The sequence below is a fragment of the Petromyzon marinus genome, unplaced genomic scaffold (genome assembly GCF_048934315.1).
Source record: "Petromyzon marinus isolate PM22_M1 ecotype Great Lakes invasive population unplaced genomic scaffold, UKy_Petmar_22M1.pri1.0 PM_Scaffold_52, whole genome shotgun sequence".
Taxonomy (NCBI): domain Eukaryota; kingdom Metazoa; phylum Chordata; class Hyperoartia; order Petromyzontiformes; family Petromyzontidae; genus Petromyzon; species Petromyzon marinus.
This window is the reverse complement of record NW_027423524.1, coordinates 523,227-542,682: the sequence shown is the minus strand read 5'-3', so window position 1 is coordinate 542,682 and position 19,456 is coordinate 523,227. Positions and strand designations below refer to the sequence as shown.

The 19,456-nt window shown below is 52.8% G+C and overlaps 1 protein-coding gene across 1 annotated transcript in view; it reads left to right on the top strand.

Moving 5' to 3' along the window:
* The first annotated feature begins 429 nt into the window (after window positions 1-429).
* Window positions 430-19,456, top strand: part of LOC142923445 (uncharacterized) — a 101,554-nt gene continuing 82,527 nt past the window's right edge. The window contains exons 1-3 of the mRNA XM_076064554.1: window positions 430-567; window positions 3,247-3,381; window positions 14,513-14,640. Coding sequence (XP_075920669.1) covers window positions 565-567; window positions 3,247-3,381; window positions 14,513-14,640 — 266 coding nt within the window. The 5' untranslated portion in view covers window positions 430-564. The remainder of the gene's footprint in view (window positions 568-3,246; window positions 3,382-14,512; window positions 14,641-19,456) is intronic.

Here is a 19,456-nt window from a genome sequence, read left to right as displayed (position 1 = left end):
AAAAAAATGTATTTTATTAACTAAATAAGAAATAAACCTTTTTTTTTAAAGATACTTTCGTTCATCTCGCTTCGGCAGCTCGGGGAGAGATTTTTTTTATATTTTATTTGATAAACAAAATAAGAAATTAACGTAGTAAAACATTTGTTTTGTTTAAAATAAAGCTCTGGGTTGAGAGAGATTTTTATTTATTTCATGAACGAAAAAAAAGATCAATATTATTATCGTGAAAAAATGTGTTAGTGTTCATCTCCGCTACCATAGCTCGATAGAGATTTCTATTTTATGTTAAAAACCCCCCCAAAAAAATAACTCGATAAAAGTTTTTAAAAAAATAAATTGTTTTGTTAATCTTGCGACGATAGCTCGGGTCGAGATTGAAACAAATAATATAAACAAAATAAAAAAAACGTTTAAAACAAATTGTTTTTAAAATCTTCTAGCCGTTGAAAGAGAGAGAGAGCGGTTTCAATAGTAACACTAGTCGATTAGAGTTGTAGTAGTAGTCGTAGTAATAATAATAGTCACAGTTAATAGTTAATCAGGCCGATATCTTCATAAGACATGGTGAGTGATTACTTAGTGATTGTGGTGATTGTGGTGATGGTGGTGGTGATGGTGGTGGTGATGGTGGTGATGATGGTGGTGGTGGTGGTGATGGTGGTGGTGGTGATGGTGGTGATGGTGGTGGTGATGGTGGTGGTGGTGATGGTGGTGATGGTGGTGATGGTGGTGGTGATGGTGGTGGTGGTGATGATGGTGGTGGTGGTGGTGATGGTGGTGGTGATGATGGTGGTGATGATGATGATGATGGTGGTGGTGGTGATGGTGGTGGTGGTGGTGGTGATGGTGGTGATGGTGGTGGTGGTGATGGTGGTGATGGTGGTGATGGTGATGATGGTGGTGGTGGTCATGGTGGTGGTGATGGTGGTGGTGATGATGGTGGTGGTGAAGGTGGTGATGGTGGTGATGGTGGTGGTGATTGTGGTGGTGATGGTGGTGATGGTAGTGGTGATGGTGATGGTGGTGGTGATGGTGGTGATGGTGGTGGTGATGGTGGTGGTGATGGTGGTAATGGTGATGATGGTGGTGGTCATGGTGGTGGTGATGGTGGTGGTGATGATGGTGGTGGTGAAGGTGGTGATGGTGGTGATGGTGGTGGTGGTGATGGTGGTGATGGTGGTGATGGTGATGATGGTGGTGGTCATGGTGGTGGTGATGGTGGTGGTGATGATGGTGGTGGTGAAGGTGGTGATGGTGGTGATGGTGGTGGTGGTGATGGTGGTGGTGGTGGTGATGGTGGTGATGGTAGTGGTGGTGATGGTGGTGGTGATGGTGGTGATGGTGGTGGTGGTGGTGGTGATGATGATGGTGGTGATGGTGGTGATGGTGGTGATGGTGGTGGTGATGGTGGTGATGGTGATGATGGTGGTGGTGGTCATGGTGGTGGTGATGGTGGTGGTGATGATGGTGGTGGTGAAGGTGGTGATGGTGGTGATGGTGGTGGTGATGGTGGTGGTGGTGGTGATGATGGTGGTGATGGTAGTGGTGATGGTAGTGGTGGTAATGGTTGTATTTGTGGTGATGGTGGTGATGTTCTACTGATGAATGTGATAATGATGATGCTACTGATGATGATGATACTGACGATGATGCTGATGATGATGCTACTGATGATGATGCTGATGATGATAATGATGATGCTGATGATGATGCTGATGATGATAATGATGATGATGATGCTGATGATGATGCTGATGATGATGCTACTGATGATGATGCTACTGATGATGCTGATGATGATGATACTACTGATGATGATACTACTGATAATGATGCTACTGATGATGATGATACAGATGATGCTACTGATGATGATGATGATGCTACTGATGATGCTACTGATGATGATGATGCTACTGATGATGATGCTGATGCTACTACTACTGATGCTGATGATGCTACTGATAATGATGATGCTACTGATGATGATGATGATGCTACTGATGATGATGATGATGCTACTGATGATGCTACTGATGATGATGATGATGATACTGATGATGATGCTGATGCTACTACTACTGATGCTGATGATGCTACTGATAATGATGATGCTACTGATGATGATGATGCTACTGATGATGATGATGCTGCTGCTACTGATCATGATGATGCTACTGATGATGATGATGCTACTGATGATGATGATGATGCTACTGATGATGCTACTGATGATGATGCTTCTGATGATGATGCTGATGCTACTACTACTGATGCTGATGATGCTACTGATAATGATGATGCTACTGATAATGATGATGCTACTGATGATGCTACTGCTGATGATGATGCTACTGCTGCTGCTGCTGATGATGCTGCTGCTGCTGATGCTACTGATGCTGCTGATGATGCTGCTGCTGCTGATGCTACTGATGCTACTGATGCTGCTGATGATGCTGCTGCTGCTGATGATGCTGCTGCTGCTGATGATGCTGCTGCTGCTGATGCTGATGATGCTGCTGCTGATGATGCTGCTGCTGATGATGCTGCTGCTGCTGATGATGCTGCTGCTGCTGATGCTGCTGCTGATGATGCTGATGATGCTGCTGCTGATGATGCTACTGCTGCTGATGATGCTGCTGCTGATGATGCTGCTGCTGCTGATGATGCTGCTGCTGCTGATGCTGCTGCTGATGATGCTGATGATGCTGCTGCTGATGATGCTACTGCTGCTGATGATGCTGCTGCTGATGATGCTGCTGCTGATGATGATGCTGCTGCTGCTGATGCTGCTGCTGATGATGATGCTACTGATGATGATGATGATGCTGCTGCTGATGATGCTGCTGCTGATGATGATGATGATGCTGCTGCTGATGATGATGCTGCTGCTGATGATGATGCTGCTGCTGATGATGATGCTACTGATGATGATGATGCTGCTGCTGATGATGATGCTGCTGCTGCTGATGCTGCTGCTGATGATGATGCTACTGATGATGATGATGATGCTGCTGCTGATGATGATGCTGCTGATGATGATGATGATGCTGCTGCTGATGATGATGCTGCTGCTGATGATGATGCTGCTGCTGATGATGATGCTACTGATGATGATGATGCTGCTGCTGATGATGATGCTGCTGCTGCTGATGCTGCTGCTGATGATGATGCTACTGATGATGATGATGATGCTGCTGCTGATGATGATGCTGCTGATGATGCTGCTGCCGCTGCGTGCAGGCCACCATCACCTCCTCGTCGTCCACCTTCCCGTCGTCCACCACCCAGCCGGTCGCCCGCGGGCGACGCGGCCGCTCCCGGCGATACCGGCGCGTGGGGGACGGAGCACACGTGGATCACGATCTGTTCGCGAGCGTGAGGAGTCCACCATCATAGTCCACCACCTAGTCCACCATCACCTAGTCCACATCCTAGTCCACCACCACCTACACCACCTACACCACCTACACCACCACACGTGGATCACGATCTGTTCGCGAGCGTGAGGAGTCCACCATCATAGTCCACCATCACCTAGTCCACCACCTACACCACCACCACCACCTACACCACCTACACCACCTACACCACCTCCTACACCACCTACACCACCTACACCACCACCTACACCACCACCTACACCACCACACGTGGATCACGAACTGTTCGTGAGCGTGAGGAGTCCACCATCATAGTCCACCACCTAGTCCACCATCACCTAGTCCACCATCACCTAGTCCACCACCTACACCACCACCTACACCACCACCTACACCACCACCTACACCACCACACGTGGATCACGATCTGTTCGCGAGCGTGAGGAGTCCACCATCATAGTCCACCATCACCTAGTCCACCACCTAGTCCACCACCACCTACACCACCTACACCACCTACACCACCACCACCTACACCACCACCTACACCACCACACGTGGATCACGATCTGTTCGCGAGCGTGAGGAGTCCACCATCATAGTCCACCATCACCTAGTCCACCACCTAGTCCACCACCACCTACACCACCTACACCACCTACACCACCACCACCTACACCACCACCTACACCACCACACGTGGATCACGATCTGTTCGCGAGCGTGAGGAGTCCACCATCATAGTCCACCACCTACACCACCACACGTGGATCACGATCTGTTCGCGAGCGTGAGGAGTCCACCATCATAGTCCACCACCTACACCACCACACGTGGATCACGATCTGTTCGCGAGCGTGAGGAGTCCACCATCATAGTCCACCACCTACACCACCACACGTGGATCACGATCTGTTCGCGAGCGTGAGGAGTCCACCATCATAGTCCACCACCTACACCACCACACGTGGATCACGATCTGTTCGCGAGCGTGAGGAGTCCACCTTCATAGTCCACCACCTACACCACCACACGTGGATCACGATCTGTTCGCGAGCGTGAGGAGTCCACCTTTATAGTCCACCACCTACACCACCACACGTGGATCACGATCTGTTCGCGAGCGTGAGGAGTCCACCATCATAGTCCACCATCACCTAGTCCACCACCACCTACACCACCACCACACGTGGATCACGATCTGTTCGCGAGCGTGAGGAGTCCACCATCATAGTCCACCACCTACACCACCACACGTGGATCACGATCTGTTCGCGAGCGTGAGGAGTCCACCATCATAGTCCACCACCTACACCACCACACGTGGATCACGATCTGTTCGCGAGCGTGAGGAGTCCACCTTTATAGTCCACCATCACCTAGTCCACCACCACCTAGTCTACCACCTACACCACCTACACCACCACCTACACCACCACACGTGGATCACGATCTGTTCGCGAGCGTGAGGAGTCCACCCTTATAGTCCACCACCTAGTCCACAATCACCTAGTCCACCATCACCTAGTCCACCATCACCTAGTCCACCACCAGCTACACCACCTACACCACCACACGTGGATCACGATCTGTTCGCGAGCGTGAGGAGTCCACCTTCATAGTCCACCTTCATAGTCCACCATCACCTAGTCCACCATCACCTAGTCCACCACCACCTACACCACCTACACCACCTACACCACCACACGTGGATCACGATCTGTTCGCGAGCGTGAGGAGTCCACCTTCATAGTCCACCTTCATAGTCCACCATCACCTAGTCCACCATCACCTAGTCCACCACCACCTACACCACCTACACCACCTACACCACCACACGTGGATCACGATCTGTTCGCGAGCGTGAGGAGTCCACCCTTATAGTCCACCTTCATAGTCCACCATCACCTAGTCCACATCCTAGTCCACCACCACCTACACCACCACCTACACCACCACCACACGTGGATCACGATCTGTTCGCGAGCGTGAGGAGTCCACCTTTATAGTCCACCTTCATAGTCCACCATCACCTAGTCCACCATCACCTAGTCCACCACCACCTACACCACCACCTACACCACCACCACACGTGGATCACGATCTGTTCGCGAGCGTGAGGAGTCCACCTTTATAGTCCACCTTCATAGTCCACCATCACCTAGTCCACATCCTAGTCCACCACCACCTACACCACCTACACCACCTACACCACCACACGTGGATCACGATCTGTTCGCGAGCGTGAGGAGTCCACCTTTATAGTCCACCTTCATAGTCCACCATCACCTAGTCCACCATCACCTAGTCACACCACCACCTACACCACCACCTACACCACCACCACACGTGGATCACGATCTGTTCGCGAGCGTGAGGAGTCCACCTTTATAGTCCACCTTCATAGTCCACCATCACCTAGTCCACATCCTAGTCCACCACCACCTACACCACCTACACCACCTAAACCACCACACGTGGATCACGATCTGTTCGCGAGCGTGAGGAGTCCACCTTTATAGTCCACCACCTAGTCCACCATCACCTAGTCCACCATCACCTAGTCCACCATCACCTACACTACCACCTACACCACCACCTACACCACCACCTACACCACCTACACCACCACACGTGGAACACGATCTGTTCGCGAGCGTGAGGAGTCCACCCTTATAGTCCACCTTCATAGTCCACCACCTACACCACCACCTACACCACCTACACCACCACCTACACCACCTACACCACCTCCTACACCACCACCACCTACACCACCACCTACACCACCACCTACACCACCACCTACACCACCTACATCACCACCACACGTGGATCACGATCTGTTCGCGAGCGTGAGGAGTCCACCTTTATAGTCCACCACCTAGTCCACCATCACCTAGTCTACCACCTACACCACCTACACCACCACCTACACCACCACCACACGTGGATCACGATCTGTTCGCGAGCGTGAGGAGTCCACCTTTATAGTCCACCACCTAGTCCACCACCACCTAGTCTACCACCTACACCACCTACACCACCTACACCACCACCACACGTGGATCACGAACTGTTCGCGAGCGTGAGGAGTCCACCCTTATAGTCCACCTTCATAGTCCACCACCTACACCACCACCACCACCTACACCACCTACACCACCTACACCACCACCTACACCACCTACACCACCTCCTACACCACCTCCTACACCACCTACACCACCTACACCACCACCTACACCACCACCTACACCACCTACACCACCACACGTGGATCACGATCTGTTCGCGAGCGTGAGGAGTCCACCTTTATAGTCCACCATCACCTAGTCCACCACCTAGTCCACCACCACCTACACCACCTACACCACCTACACCACCACCACACGTGGATCACGATCTGTTCGCGAGCGTGAGGAGTCCACCTTCACCTCATAGTCCACCACCATAGTCCACCATCACCTAGTCCACCATCAACTAGTCTACCACCTACACCACCTACACCACCACCTACACCACCACCTACACCACCTACACCACCACCTACACCACCACCACACGTGGATCACGAACTGTTCGCGAGCGTAAGGAGTCCACCCTTATAGTCCACCTTCATAGTCCACCATCACCTAGTCCACCATCACCTAGTCCACCATCACCTACACTACCACCTACACCACCTACACCACCACACGTGGATCACGAACTGTTCGCGAGCGTGAGGAGTCCACCCTTATAGTCCACCTTCATAGTCCACCATCACCTAGTCCACCACCTAGTCCACCACCACCTACACCACCTACACCACCTACACCACCACACGTGGATCACGAACTGTTCGCGAGCGTGAGGAGTCCACCTTTATAGTCCACCACCTAGTCAACCACCACCTACACCACCTACACCACCTCCTACACCACCACCTACACCACCACACGTGGATCACGAACTGTTCGCGAGCGTGAGGAGTCCACCTTCATAGTCCACCACCTAGTCCACCACCACCACCTACACCACCTACACCACCACCTACACCACCACACGTTGATCACGAACTGTTCGCGAGCGTGAGGAGTCCACCTTCACCTCATAGTCCACCATCACCTAGTCCACCACCTAGTCCACCACCTAGTCCACCACCACCTACACCACCTACACCACCTACACCACCACACGTGGATCACGAACTGTTCGCGAGCGTGAGGAGTCCACCCTTATAGTCCACCACCACCTAGTCCACCACCACCTACACCACCTACACCACCTACACCACCACCACACGTGGATCACGAACTGTTCGCGAGCGTGAGGAGTCCACCCTTATAGTCCACCACCTAGTCCACCATCACCTAGTCCACCATCACCTAGTCCACCATCACCTACACTACCACCTACACCACCACCTACACCACCACCTACACCACCACCTACACCACCTACACCACCACACGTGGAACACGATCTGTTCGCGAGCGTGAGGAGTCCACCCTTATAGTCCACCTTCATAGTCCACCACCTACACCACCACCTACACGACCTACACCACCACCTACACCACCTACACCACCTCCTACACCACCACCACCTACACCACCACCTACACCACCACCTACACCACCACCTACACCACCACCTACACCACCTACATCACCACCACACGTGGATCACGATCTGTTCGCGAGCGTGAGGAGTCCACCTTTATAGTCCACCACCTAGTCCACCATCACCTAGTCTACCACCTACACCACCTACACCACCACCTACACCACCACCACACGTGGATCACGATCTGTTCGCGAGCGTGAGGAGTCCACCTTTATAGTCCACCACCTAGTCCACCACCACCTAGTCTACCACCTACACCACCTACACCACCTACACCACCACCACACGTGGATCACGAACTGTTCGCGAGCGTGAGGAGTCCACCCTTATAGTCCACCTTCATAGTCCACCACCTACACCACCACCACCACCTACACCACCTACACCACCTACACCACCTACACCACCTCCTACACCACCTCCTACACCACCTACACCACCTACACCACCACCTACACCACCACCTACACCACCTACACCACCTCCTACACCACCACCTACACCACCTACACCACCTACACCACCACACGTGGATCACGATCTGTTCGCGAGCGTGAGGAGTCCACCTTTATAGTCCACCATCACCTAGTCCACCACCTAGTCCACCACCACCTACACCACCTACACCACCTACACCACCACCACACGTGGATCACGATCTGTTCGCGAGCGTGAGGAGTCCACCTTCACCTCATAGTCCACCACCATAGTCCACCATCACCTAGTCCACCATCACCTAGTCTACCACCTACACCACCTACACCACCACCTACACCACCACCTACACCACCACCTACACCACCTACACCACCACCTACACCACCACCACACGTGGATCACGAACTGTTCGCGAGCGTAAGGAGTCCACCCTTATAGTCCACCTTCATAGTCCACCATCACCTAGTACACCATCACCTAGTCCACCATCACCTACACTACCACCTACACCACCTACACCACCACACGTGGATCACGAACTGTTCGCGAGCGTGAGGAGTCCACCCTTATAGTCCACCTTCATAGTCCACCATCACCTAGTCCACCACCTAGTCCACCACCACCTACACCACCTACACCACCTACACCACCACACGTGGATCACGAACTGTTCGCGAGCGTGAGGAGTCCACCTTTATAGTCCACCACCTAGTCAACCACCACCTACACCACCTACACCACCTCCTACACCACCACCTACACCACCACACGTGGATCACGAACTGTTCGCGAGCGTGAGGAGTCCACCTTCATAGTCCACCACCTAGTCCACCACCACCACCTACACCACCTACACCACCACCTACACCACCACACGTTGATCACGAACTGTTCGCGAGCGTGAGGAGTCCACCTTCACCTCATAGTCCACCATCACCTAGTCCACCACCTAGTCCACCACCTAGTCCACCACCACCTACACCACCTACACCACCTACACCACCACACGTGGATCACGAACTGTTCGCGAGCGTGAGGAGTCCACCTTCACATAGTCCACCATCATAGTCCACCACCTACACCACCACCACCTACACCACCACCTACACCACCACCTACACCACCACACGTGGATCACGAACTGTTCGCGAGCGTGAGGAGTCCACCTTCATAGTCCACCATCACCTAGTCCACCACCTACACCACCACCTACACCACCTACACCACCACCTACACCACCACACGTTGATCACGAACTGTTCGCGAGCGTGAGGAGTCCACCTTCATAGTCCACCTTTATAGTCCACCACCTAGTCCACCACCTAGTCCACCACCACCTACACCATCTACACCACCACACGTGGATCACGAACTGTTCGCGAGCGTGAGGAGTCCACCATCATAGTCCACCTTCAACTAGTCCACCACCACCTACACCACCTACACCACCACCTACACCACCTACACCACCACCTACACCACCTACACCACCTACACCACCACCTACACCACCACACGTGGATCACGAACTGTTCGCGAGCGTGAGGAGTCCACCCTTATAGTCCACCTTCACCTAGTCCACTACCTAGTCCACCACCACCTACACCACCTACACCACCTCCTACACCACCTACACCACCTACACCACCACACGTGGATCACGAACTGTTCGCGAGCGTGAGGAGTCCACCCTTATAGTCCACCTTCATAGTCCACCACCTACACCACCACCACCTACATCACCTACACCACCTACACCACTTCCTACACCACCTACACCACCTACACCACCACCTACACCACCACCTACACCACCACACGTGGATCACGAACTGTTCGCGAGCGTGAGGAGTCCACCTTTATAGTCCACCTTCACCTAGTCCACCACCACCTACACCACCACCTACACCACCACCTACACCACCACACGTGGATCACGAACTGTTCGCGAGCGTGAGGAGTCCACCCTTATAGTCCACCTTCATAGTCCACCACCTACACCACCACCACCACCTACACCACCTACACCACCTACACCACCTCCTACACCACCTACACCACCTACACCACCACCTACACCACCACCTACACCACCACACGTTCTCACGAACTGTTCGCGAGCGTGAGGAGTCCACCCTTATAGTTCACCTTCACCTAGTCCACCACCTAGTCCACCACCACCTACACCACCTACACCACCACACGTGGATCACGAACTGTTCGCGAGCGTGAGGAGTCCACCTTCATAGTCCACCTTTATAGTCCACCACCTAGTCCACCACCTAGTCCACCACCTAGTCCACCACCACCTACACCATCTACACCACCACACGTGGATCACGAACTGTTCGCGAGCGTGAGGAGTCCACCATCATAGTCCACCTTCAACTAGTCCACCACCACCTACACCACCTACACCACCACCTACACCACCTACACCACCACCTACACCACCTACACCACCTACACCACCACCTACACCACCACCTACACCACCACACGTGGATCACGAACTGTTCGTGAGCGTGAGGAGTCCACCTTTATAGTCCACCTTCACCTAGTCCACCACCACCTACACCACCTACACCACCACCTACACCACCACCTACACCACCTACACCACCTACACCACCACACGTGGATCACGAACTGTTCGCGAGCGTGAGGAGTCCACCTTTATAGTCCACCTTCACCTAGTCCACCACCACCTACACCACCTACACCACCACCTACACCACCACCTACACCACCTACACCACCTACACCACCACACGTTCTCACGAACTGTTCGCGAGCGTGAGGAGTCCACCCTTATAGTCCACCTTCACCTAGTCCACCACCTAGTCCACCACCACCTACACCACCTACACCACCACACGTGGATCACGAACTGTTCGCGAGCGTGAGGAGTCCACCTTCATAGTCCACCTTTATAGTCCACCACCTAGTCCACCACCTAGTCCACCACCACCTACACCACCTACACCACCTACACCACCACACGTGGATCACGAACTGTTCGCGAGCGTGAGGAGTCCACCTTTATAGTCCACCTTCACCTATTCCACCACCTACACCACCACCTACACCACCACCTACACCACCACCTACACCACCTACACCACCACCTACACCACCTACACCACCACCTACACCACCACCTACACCACCTACACCACCACCTACACCACCACCTACAGCACCACCTACACCACCACCTACACCACCTACACCACCTACACCACCACCACACGTGGATCACGAACTGTTCGCGAGCGTGAGGAGTCCACCCTTATAGTCCACCATCACCTAGTCCACCATCACCTAGTCTACCACCTACACCACCTACACCACCTACACCACCACCTACACCACCACACGTGGATCACGAACTGTTCGCGAGCGTGAGGAGTCCACCCTTATAGTCCACCTTCACCTAGTCCACCACCTAGTTCACCACCACCTACACCACCACCTACACCACCACCTACACCATCACCTACACCACCACCACTACACCACCACCTACAACCACCACCTACACCACCACCACTACACCACCACCTACACCACCTACACCACCACCTACACCACCACCTACACCACCTACACCACGACCTACACCACCACCTACACCACCACACGTGGATCACGAACTGGTCGCGAGCGTGAGGAGTCCACCTTCATAGTCCACCACCTAGTCCACCATCACCTAGTCCACCACCTAGTCCACCACCACCTACACCACCACCTACACCACCACCACTACACCACCACCTACACCACCACCACACGTGGATCACGAACTGTTCGCGAGCGTGAGGAGTCCACCTTCATAGTCCACCTTCATAGTCCACCATCACCTAGTCCACCACCTAGTCCACCACCACCTACACCACCACCTACACCACCACCACTACACCACCACCTACACCACCACCACACGTGGATCACGATCTGTTCGCGAGCGTGAGGAGTCCACCTTCATAGTCCACCATCACCTAGTCCACCATCACCTAGTCTACCACCTACACCACCTACACCACCACACGTGGATCACGAACTGTTCGCGAGCGTGAGGAGTACACCTTCATAGTCCACCTTCATAGTCCACCATCACCTAGTCCACCTTCACCTAGTCCACCACCACCTACACCACCTACACCACCTACACCACCACCTACACCACCTACACCACCACACGTCGATCACGAACTGTTCCCGAGCGTGAGGAGTCCACCTTCATAGTCCACCTTCACCTAGTCCACCACCACCTACACCACCACCATAGTCCACCACCTACACCACCACCTACACCACCACACGTGGATCACGAACTGTTCGCGAGCGTGAGGAGTCCACCTTCACCTAGTCCACCATCACCTAGTCCACAACCCTTATAGTCCACCATCACCTCATAGTCCACCCTTATAGTCCACCACCTACACCACCTACACCACCACCTACACCACCTACACCACCCTCATAGTCCACCACCTACACCCTCATAGTCCACCACCACCACACGTGGATCACGAACTGTTCGCGAGCGTGAGGAGTCCACCCTTATAGTCCACCATCACCTAGTCCACCACCTAGTCCACCACCACCTACACCACCTACACCACCACACGTGGATCACGAACTGTTCGCGAGCGTGAGGAGTCCACCTTTATAGTCCACCTTCACCTCATAGTCCACCATCACCTAGACCACCACCACCTACACCACCACCTACACCACCACCTACACCACCACCACCACCACCATCACCTACACCACCACCACCATCACCTACACCACCTCATAGTCCACCCTCATAGTCCACCACCTACACCATTATAGTCCACCACCTACACCACCACACGTGGAGCACGAACTGTTCGCTAGCGTGAGGAGTCCACCATCACCTAGTCCACCACCCTCATAGTCAACCACCTCCACCATCACCTACACCACCACCACCCTCCTAGTCTACCATCACCTCATCCACCCTCATAGTCCACCACCACCCTCCTAGTCCACCTCCACGACCTTCACCACCACACGTGGAGCACGAACTGTTCGCTAGTGTGACGAGTCCACCACCTCATCCTCCACCTCCGAGTCCACCCTTCTAGTCCACCACCTCCACCACCACCTCCACCCTCCTAGTCCACCATCTCCACCACGTCCATCCTCCTAGTCCACCATCTCCACCACCTCCACCCTCCTAGTCCACCATCTCCACCACCTCCACCCTCCTAGTCCACCACCTCCACCACCACCTCCACCCTCCTAGTCCACCATCTCCACCACCTTCTCCACCCTCCTAGTCCACCATCACCACCATCACCATCACCACCATCATCACCACCATCACCATCACCACCATCACCATCACCACCATCATCACCACCACCACCACCATCATCACCACCATCACCATCACCACCACCACCATCACCACCATCACCATCACCACCATCATCACCACCATCACCATCACCACCATCACCATCACCACCATCATCACCACCACCACCACCATCATCACCACCATCACCATCACCACCACCACCATCACCACCATCACCATCACCACCATCACCATCACCACCACCATCACCACCATCATCATCACCACCATCATCACCATCATCACCACCACCATCACCACCATCACCACCACCATCACCACAACCATCACCACCATCACCACCATCACCATCACCATCACCACCACCATCACCACCACCACCACCATCACCACCACCATCACCATCATCACCATCACCATCACCACCACCATCACCACCACCATCACCACCACCACCACCATCACCACCACCATCACCACCATCACCACCATCACCATCACCACCATCACCATCACCACCACCACCATCATCACCACCATCACCATCACCACCACCATCACCACCATCACCATCACCACCACCATCACCACCACCATCACCACCATCACCACCACCATCACCATCACCACCACCACCATCACCACCACCACCACCATCACCATCACCACCAACATCACCATCACCATGGTGACGCCGATGTTGTTGCTATGGTTACAGGCCCCGTGCCGCGCCGATTCGGCACCGCCCATCCCCGGTCGCCCCAGCAACGGCGGCGTTGCCGGGGGTCGCCATGGCAACGTGGAGACGCTCCACCTCATCACCAGGGACCTCGTGAGGCTGCTGAGGTGGGTCACGTGGTCAGACTCATCACCACCATCACCATCACCACCATCATCACCATCACCACCATCACCACCACCATCATCACCATCACCACCATCACCACCATCACCACCACCATCACCACCATCATCATCATCACCACCATCATCACCATCACCACCATCACCACCACCACCACCACCATCACCACCATCATCACCACCACCATCATCACCACCACCATCACCACCACCATCACCACCATCACCACCATCACCACCATCACCACCACCACCATCACCCCCACCACCACCACCCCCACCCCCACCACCACAACCATCACCCCCACCACCCCCACCATCACCACCACCACCACCACCACCACCCCCACCACCACCATCACCACCACCACCACCACCACCATCACCACCACCACCACCAGCATCACCACCACCACCACCACCACCCCCAGATGAAACTCCTCCTCGCTGCAAAACATTCCGTGGTGCCGGCCATCCACGCCCTTCCGTTATCCCGCTGAAGCCTCGCTACTAGGCCGCTAGTCCGCTAGGCCGCTAGTCCGCTAGTCCGCTAGTCCGCTAGGCCGCTAGTCCGCTAGGCCGCTAGTCCGCTAGTCCGCTAGGCCGCTAGTCCGCTAGTCCGCTAGGCCGCTAGTCCGCTAGTCCGCTAGGCCGCTAGTCCGCTAGTCCGCTAGTCCGCTAGGCCGCTAGTCCGCTAGTCCGCTAGTCCGCTAGGCCGCTAGTCCGCTAGTCCGCTAGTCCGCTAGGCCGCTAGGCCGCTAGGCCGCTAGTCCGCTAGTCCGCTAGGCCGCTAGTCCGCTAGGCCGCTAGGCCGCTAGTCCGCTAGGCCGCTAGTCCGCTAGTCCGCTAGGCCGCTAGGCCGCTAGGCCACTAGGCCGCTAGGCCGCCAGGCCGCTAGGCCGCTAGGCCGCTAGGCCGCCAGGCCGCTAGGCCGCCAGGCCGCTAGGCCGCTAGACCGCTAGGCCGCCAGGCCGCTAGTCCGCTAGGCCGCTAGGCCGCCAGGCCGCTAGACCGCTAGTCCGCTAGGCCGCCAGGCCGCTAGGCCGCCAGGCCGCCAGGCCGCTAGGCCGCTAGGCCGCCAGACCGCTAGGCCGCCAGGCCGCTAGACCGCTAGACCGCTGGGCCGCTAGGCCGCTAGGCCGCTGGGCCGCTGGGCCGCTGGGCCACTAGGCCATTAGGCCGCTAGGCCGCTAGGCCGCTAGGCCGCTAGGCCGCTAGACCACTAGGCCACTAGGCCGCCAGGCCGCTAGCCCGCTGGACCGCCAGGCCGCTGGGCCGCCAGGCCGCTAGGCCGCTAGACCGCTGGGCCGCTAGGCCGCTAGGCCGCTGGGCCGCTGGGCCGCTGGGCCACTAGGCCATTAGGCCGCTAGGCCGCTAGGCCGCTAGACCGCTAGGCCGCTAGTCCGCTAGGCCGCTAGTCCGCTAGTCCGCTAGGCCACTAGTCCGCTAGGCCGCCAGTCCGCTAGGCCGCTAGTCCGCTAGACCACTAGGCCGCTAGACCGCTGGGCCGCTGGGCCGCTAGGCCGCTAGACCGCTAGGCCGCTAGACTGCTAGGCCGCTAGACCGCTAGACCGCTGGGCCGCTAGGCCGCTAGTCCGCTAGACCGCTAGACCGCTAGGCCGCCAGGCCGCTAGGCCGCTAGTCCGCTAGACCGCTAGACCGCCAGGCCGCTAGGCCGCTAGTCCGCTAGACCGCTAGACCGCCAGGCCGCTAGGCCGCTAGTCCGCTAGACCGCCAGACCGCTAGACCGCTAGGCCGCTAGTCCGCCAGGCCGCCAGGCCGCCGGGCCGCCGGGCGATTCATCGGCGGCTTTTGTTAGCCGGCGGAAGCCTCGCGAACCGCTCATTTTCCCACGCCCGCGGACTTCGAACGAACGAACCCGGCGAGTTCGGAACCTCCGTTCGAAGCCTAAGCCCCTTGGCTTGTTGGTGGTGGCGACGTAGAGAAAGAGAGGCAATGAAATTAATCCAGTAGCATGAACCAATGAGAAGCGGCCAAACGAACAACAGCGGCGGCAGAGTCATCGCCGTCAGGTGTACAAGTCACAGCGGGAACAATTTGATGAAAGTGGCGTTCGTTTTTTTGTTTTTTTGTCTGTTTGTTTGTTTGTTTGTTGTTCCCCCCTTCGCAACGTCGGCACGTCCGCGGAAGATGACGCTCGGCGTTGCGGCCCGTGATCATCTTGTCGCTTAACGTAATTTTTTTTTCCCATTATCTCATCGAGTTTCAACTCCTTCAAGCGACTTTGACGGAAAGAACCAACAATGGGGTGTTGTTGAGCGTTGATTCGGAGCTTCGGCGGCGGCAGGGATTTCACGTTTTGTTGGTTCCTCGGGTGGTAAAGTCACCGCGGCGCAGAGAGGGAGATGATTTTTTAAACGAACAAGCGTGTAAATATATGAAACGGTAAAATTCTCGCGGCGTTTCGACTGCTGCACGAGCGGCAACCGTCGTCAGGTGTGAAAACCACAGCAAGGGAAATAAAACACGGAGGCGATTTTTAACCGAGCGAGAAGATGGATTCTGGGCTTAGCAATCATTGGAAAGATTTGATAAACCATTTCGCATCTTAATTGATTGTTCACGCTTACTGTGAGAGATTCGTTCATGAGGCTATCCACGTGTAGAAACACGGAGGCGATTTTAACCGAGCGAGATGGATTCTGGGCTCAGCAATCATTGGAAGGATTCGATCAACCATTTCGAGGTCTTAATTGATTGTTCACGCTTACGGCTACCGTGAGAGATTCGTTCACGAGGCTATCCACGTGTACAAAACACGGAGAGAATTTCAACCGAGAAGATGGATTCTGGGCTTAGCAATCATTGGAAGGATTTGATAAACCATTTCTGGTCTTAATTAATTGTTCACGCTTACCGTGAGAGATTCGTTCACGAGGCTATCCACACGTACAAAACACGGAGACAATTTCAACCGAGAAGATGGATTCTGGGCTTAGCAATCATTGGAAGGATTTGATAAACCATTTCTGGTCTTAATTGATTGTTCACGCTTACCGTGAGAGATTCGTTCACGAGGCTATCCACGTGTACAAAACACGGAGAGAATTTCAACCGAGAAGATGGATTCTGGGCTTAGCAATCATTGGAAGGATTCGATAAACCATTTCGGGGTCTTAATTGATTGTTCACGCTTACGGCTACCATGAGAGATTCGTTCATGAGGCTATCTACATATACAAAACACGGAGGCAACTTCCACCGAGAAGATGGATTCTGGGCTTAGCAATCATTGCAAGGATTTGATAAACCATTTGGGGCCTTAATTGATTGTTCACGCTTACGGCTACCATGAGAGATTCGTTCATGAGGCTATCCACACGTACAAACACGGAGACAATTTCAACCGAGAAGATGCATTCTGGGCTTAGCAATCATTGGAAGGATTTGATAAACCATTTCGGGTCTTAATTGATTGTTCACGCTTACCGTGAGAGATTCGTTCACGAGGCTATCCACGTGTACAAACAGGGAGACAATTTCAACCGAGAAGATGGATTCTGGGCTTAGCAATCATTGGAAGGATTTGATAAACCATTTCGGGTCTTAATTGATTGTTTTCGCTTACGGTGGCTTTCAGACCGCATCCATTAATTTTTCGTCTCCCCCCACTCCTCTTTTCCAAACATAGATGGACTCGTTTTTTTATTTAAAGCTTTCGTGACTGCAGTGATTAATATTCTTGGTTCTTTCGGTGAAGTCACCACGTTGAAGGGAAACAATAAAATAATAAGATACACATAAAACAATACAATTCTGACTGCTATGTGTTGCAGTCGAAACGTCGTGAGAATTTTATTGTTTTATATTTTTATTATTTTATTGTTTCCCTTCTACGTGGTGACTTTACCCAAAGAACCAAGAATAATAATTTTATTGTGTTACAATAATTTTATTGTTTTATATTTTTATTATTTTATTGTTTCCCTTCTACGTGGTGGTGACTTTACCCAGAGAACCAAGAAAAATAATTTTATTGTTTACAATAATTTAATTGTTTTATATTTTTATTATTTTATTGTTTCCCTTCTACGTGGTGGTGACTTTACCCAAAGAACCAAGAGTAATAATTTTATTGTTTTATATTTGTATTATTTTATTGTTTCCCTTCTACGTGGTGGTGACTTTACCCAGAGAACCAAGAATAATAATGTTATTGTTTCACAATAATTTTATTGTTTAATATTTTTTATTATTTTATTGTTTCCCTTCTAACGTGGTGGTGACTTTACCCAAAGAACCAAGAATAATAATTTTATTGTTTTATATTTTTATTATTTTATTGTTTCCCTTCTAACGTGGTGGTGACTTTACCCAAAGAACCAAGAATAATAATTTTATTGTTTTATATTTTTATTATTTTATTGTTTCCCTTCAACGTGGTGGTGACTTTACCCAAAGAACCAGGAATGATAATTTTATTGTTTTACAATCATTTAATTGTTTTATATTTTTATTATTTTATTGTTTCCCTTCAACGTGGTGGTGACTTTACCGAAAGAACCAAGAATAATAATTTTATTGTTTTATATTTTTATTATTTTATTGTTTCCCTTCTACGTGGTGGTGACTTTACCCAAAGAACCAAGAATAATAATTTTATTGTTTTATATTTTTATTATTTTATTGTTTCCCTTCTACGTGGTGGTGACTTTACCCAGAGAACCAAGAATAACAATTTTATTGTTTTACAATAATTTTATTGTTTTATATTTTTATTATTTTATTGTTTCCCTTCTTCTACGTGGTGGTGACTTTACCCAAAGAACCAAGAACA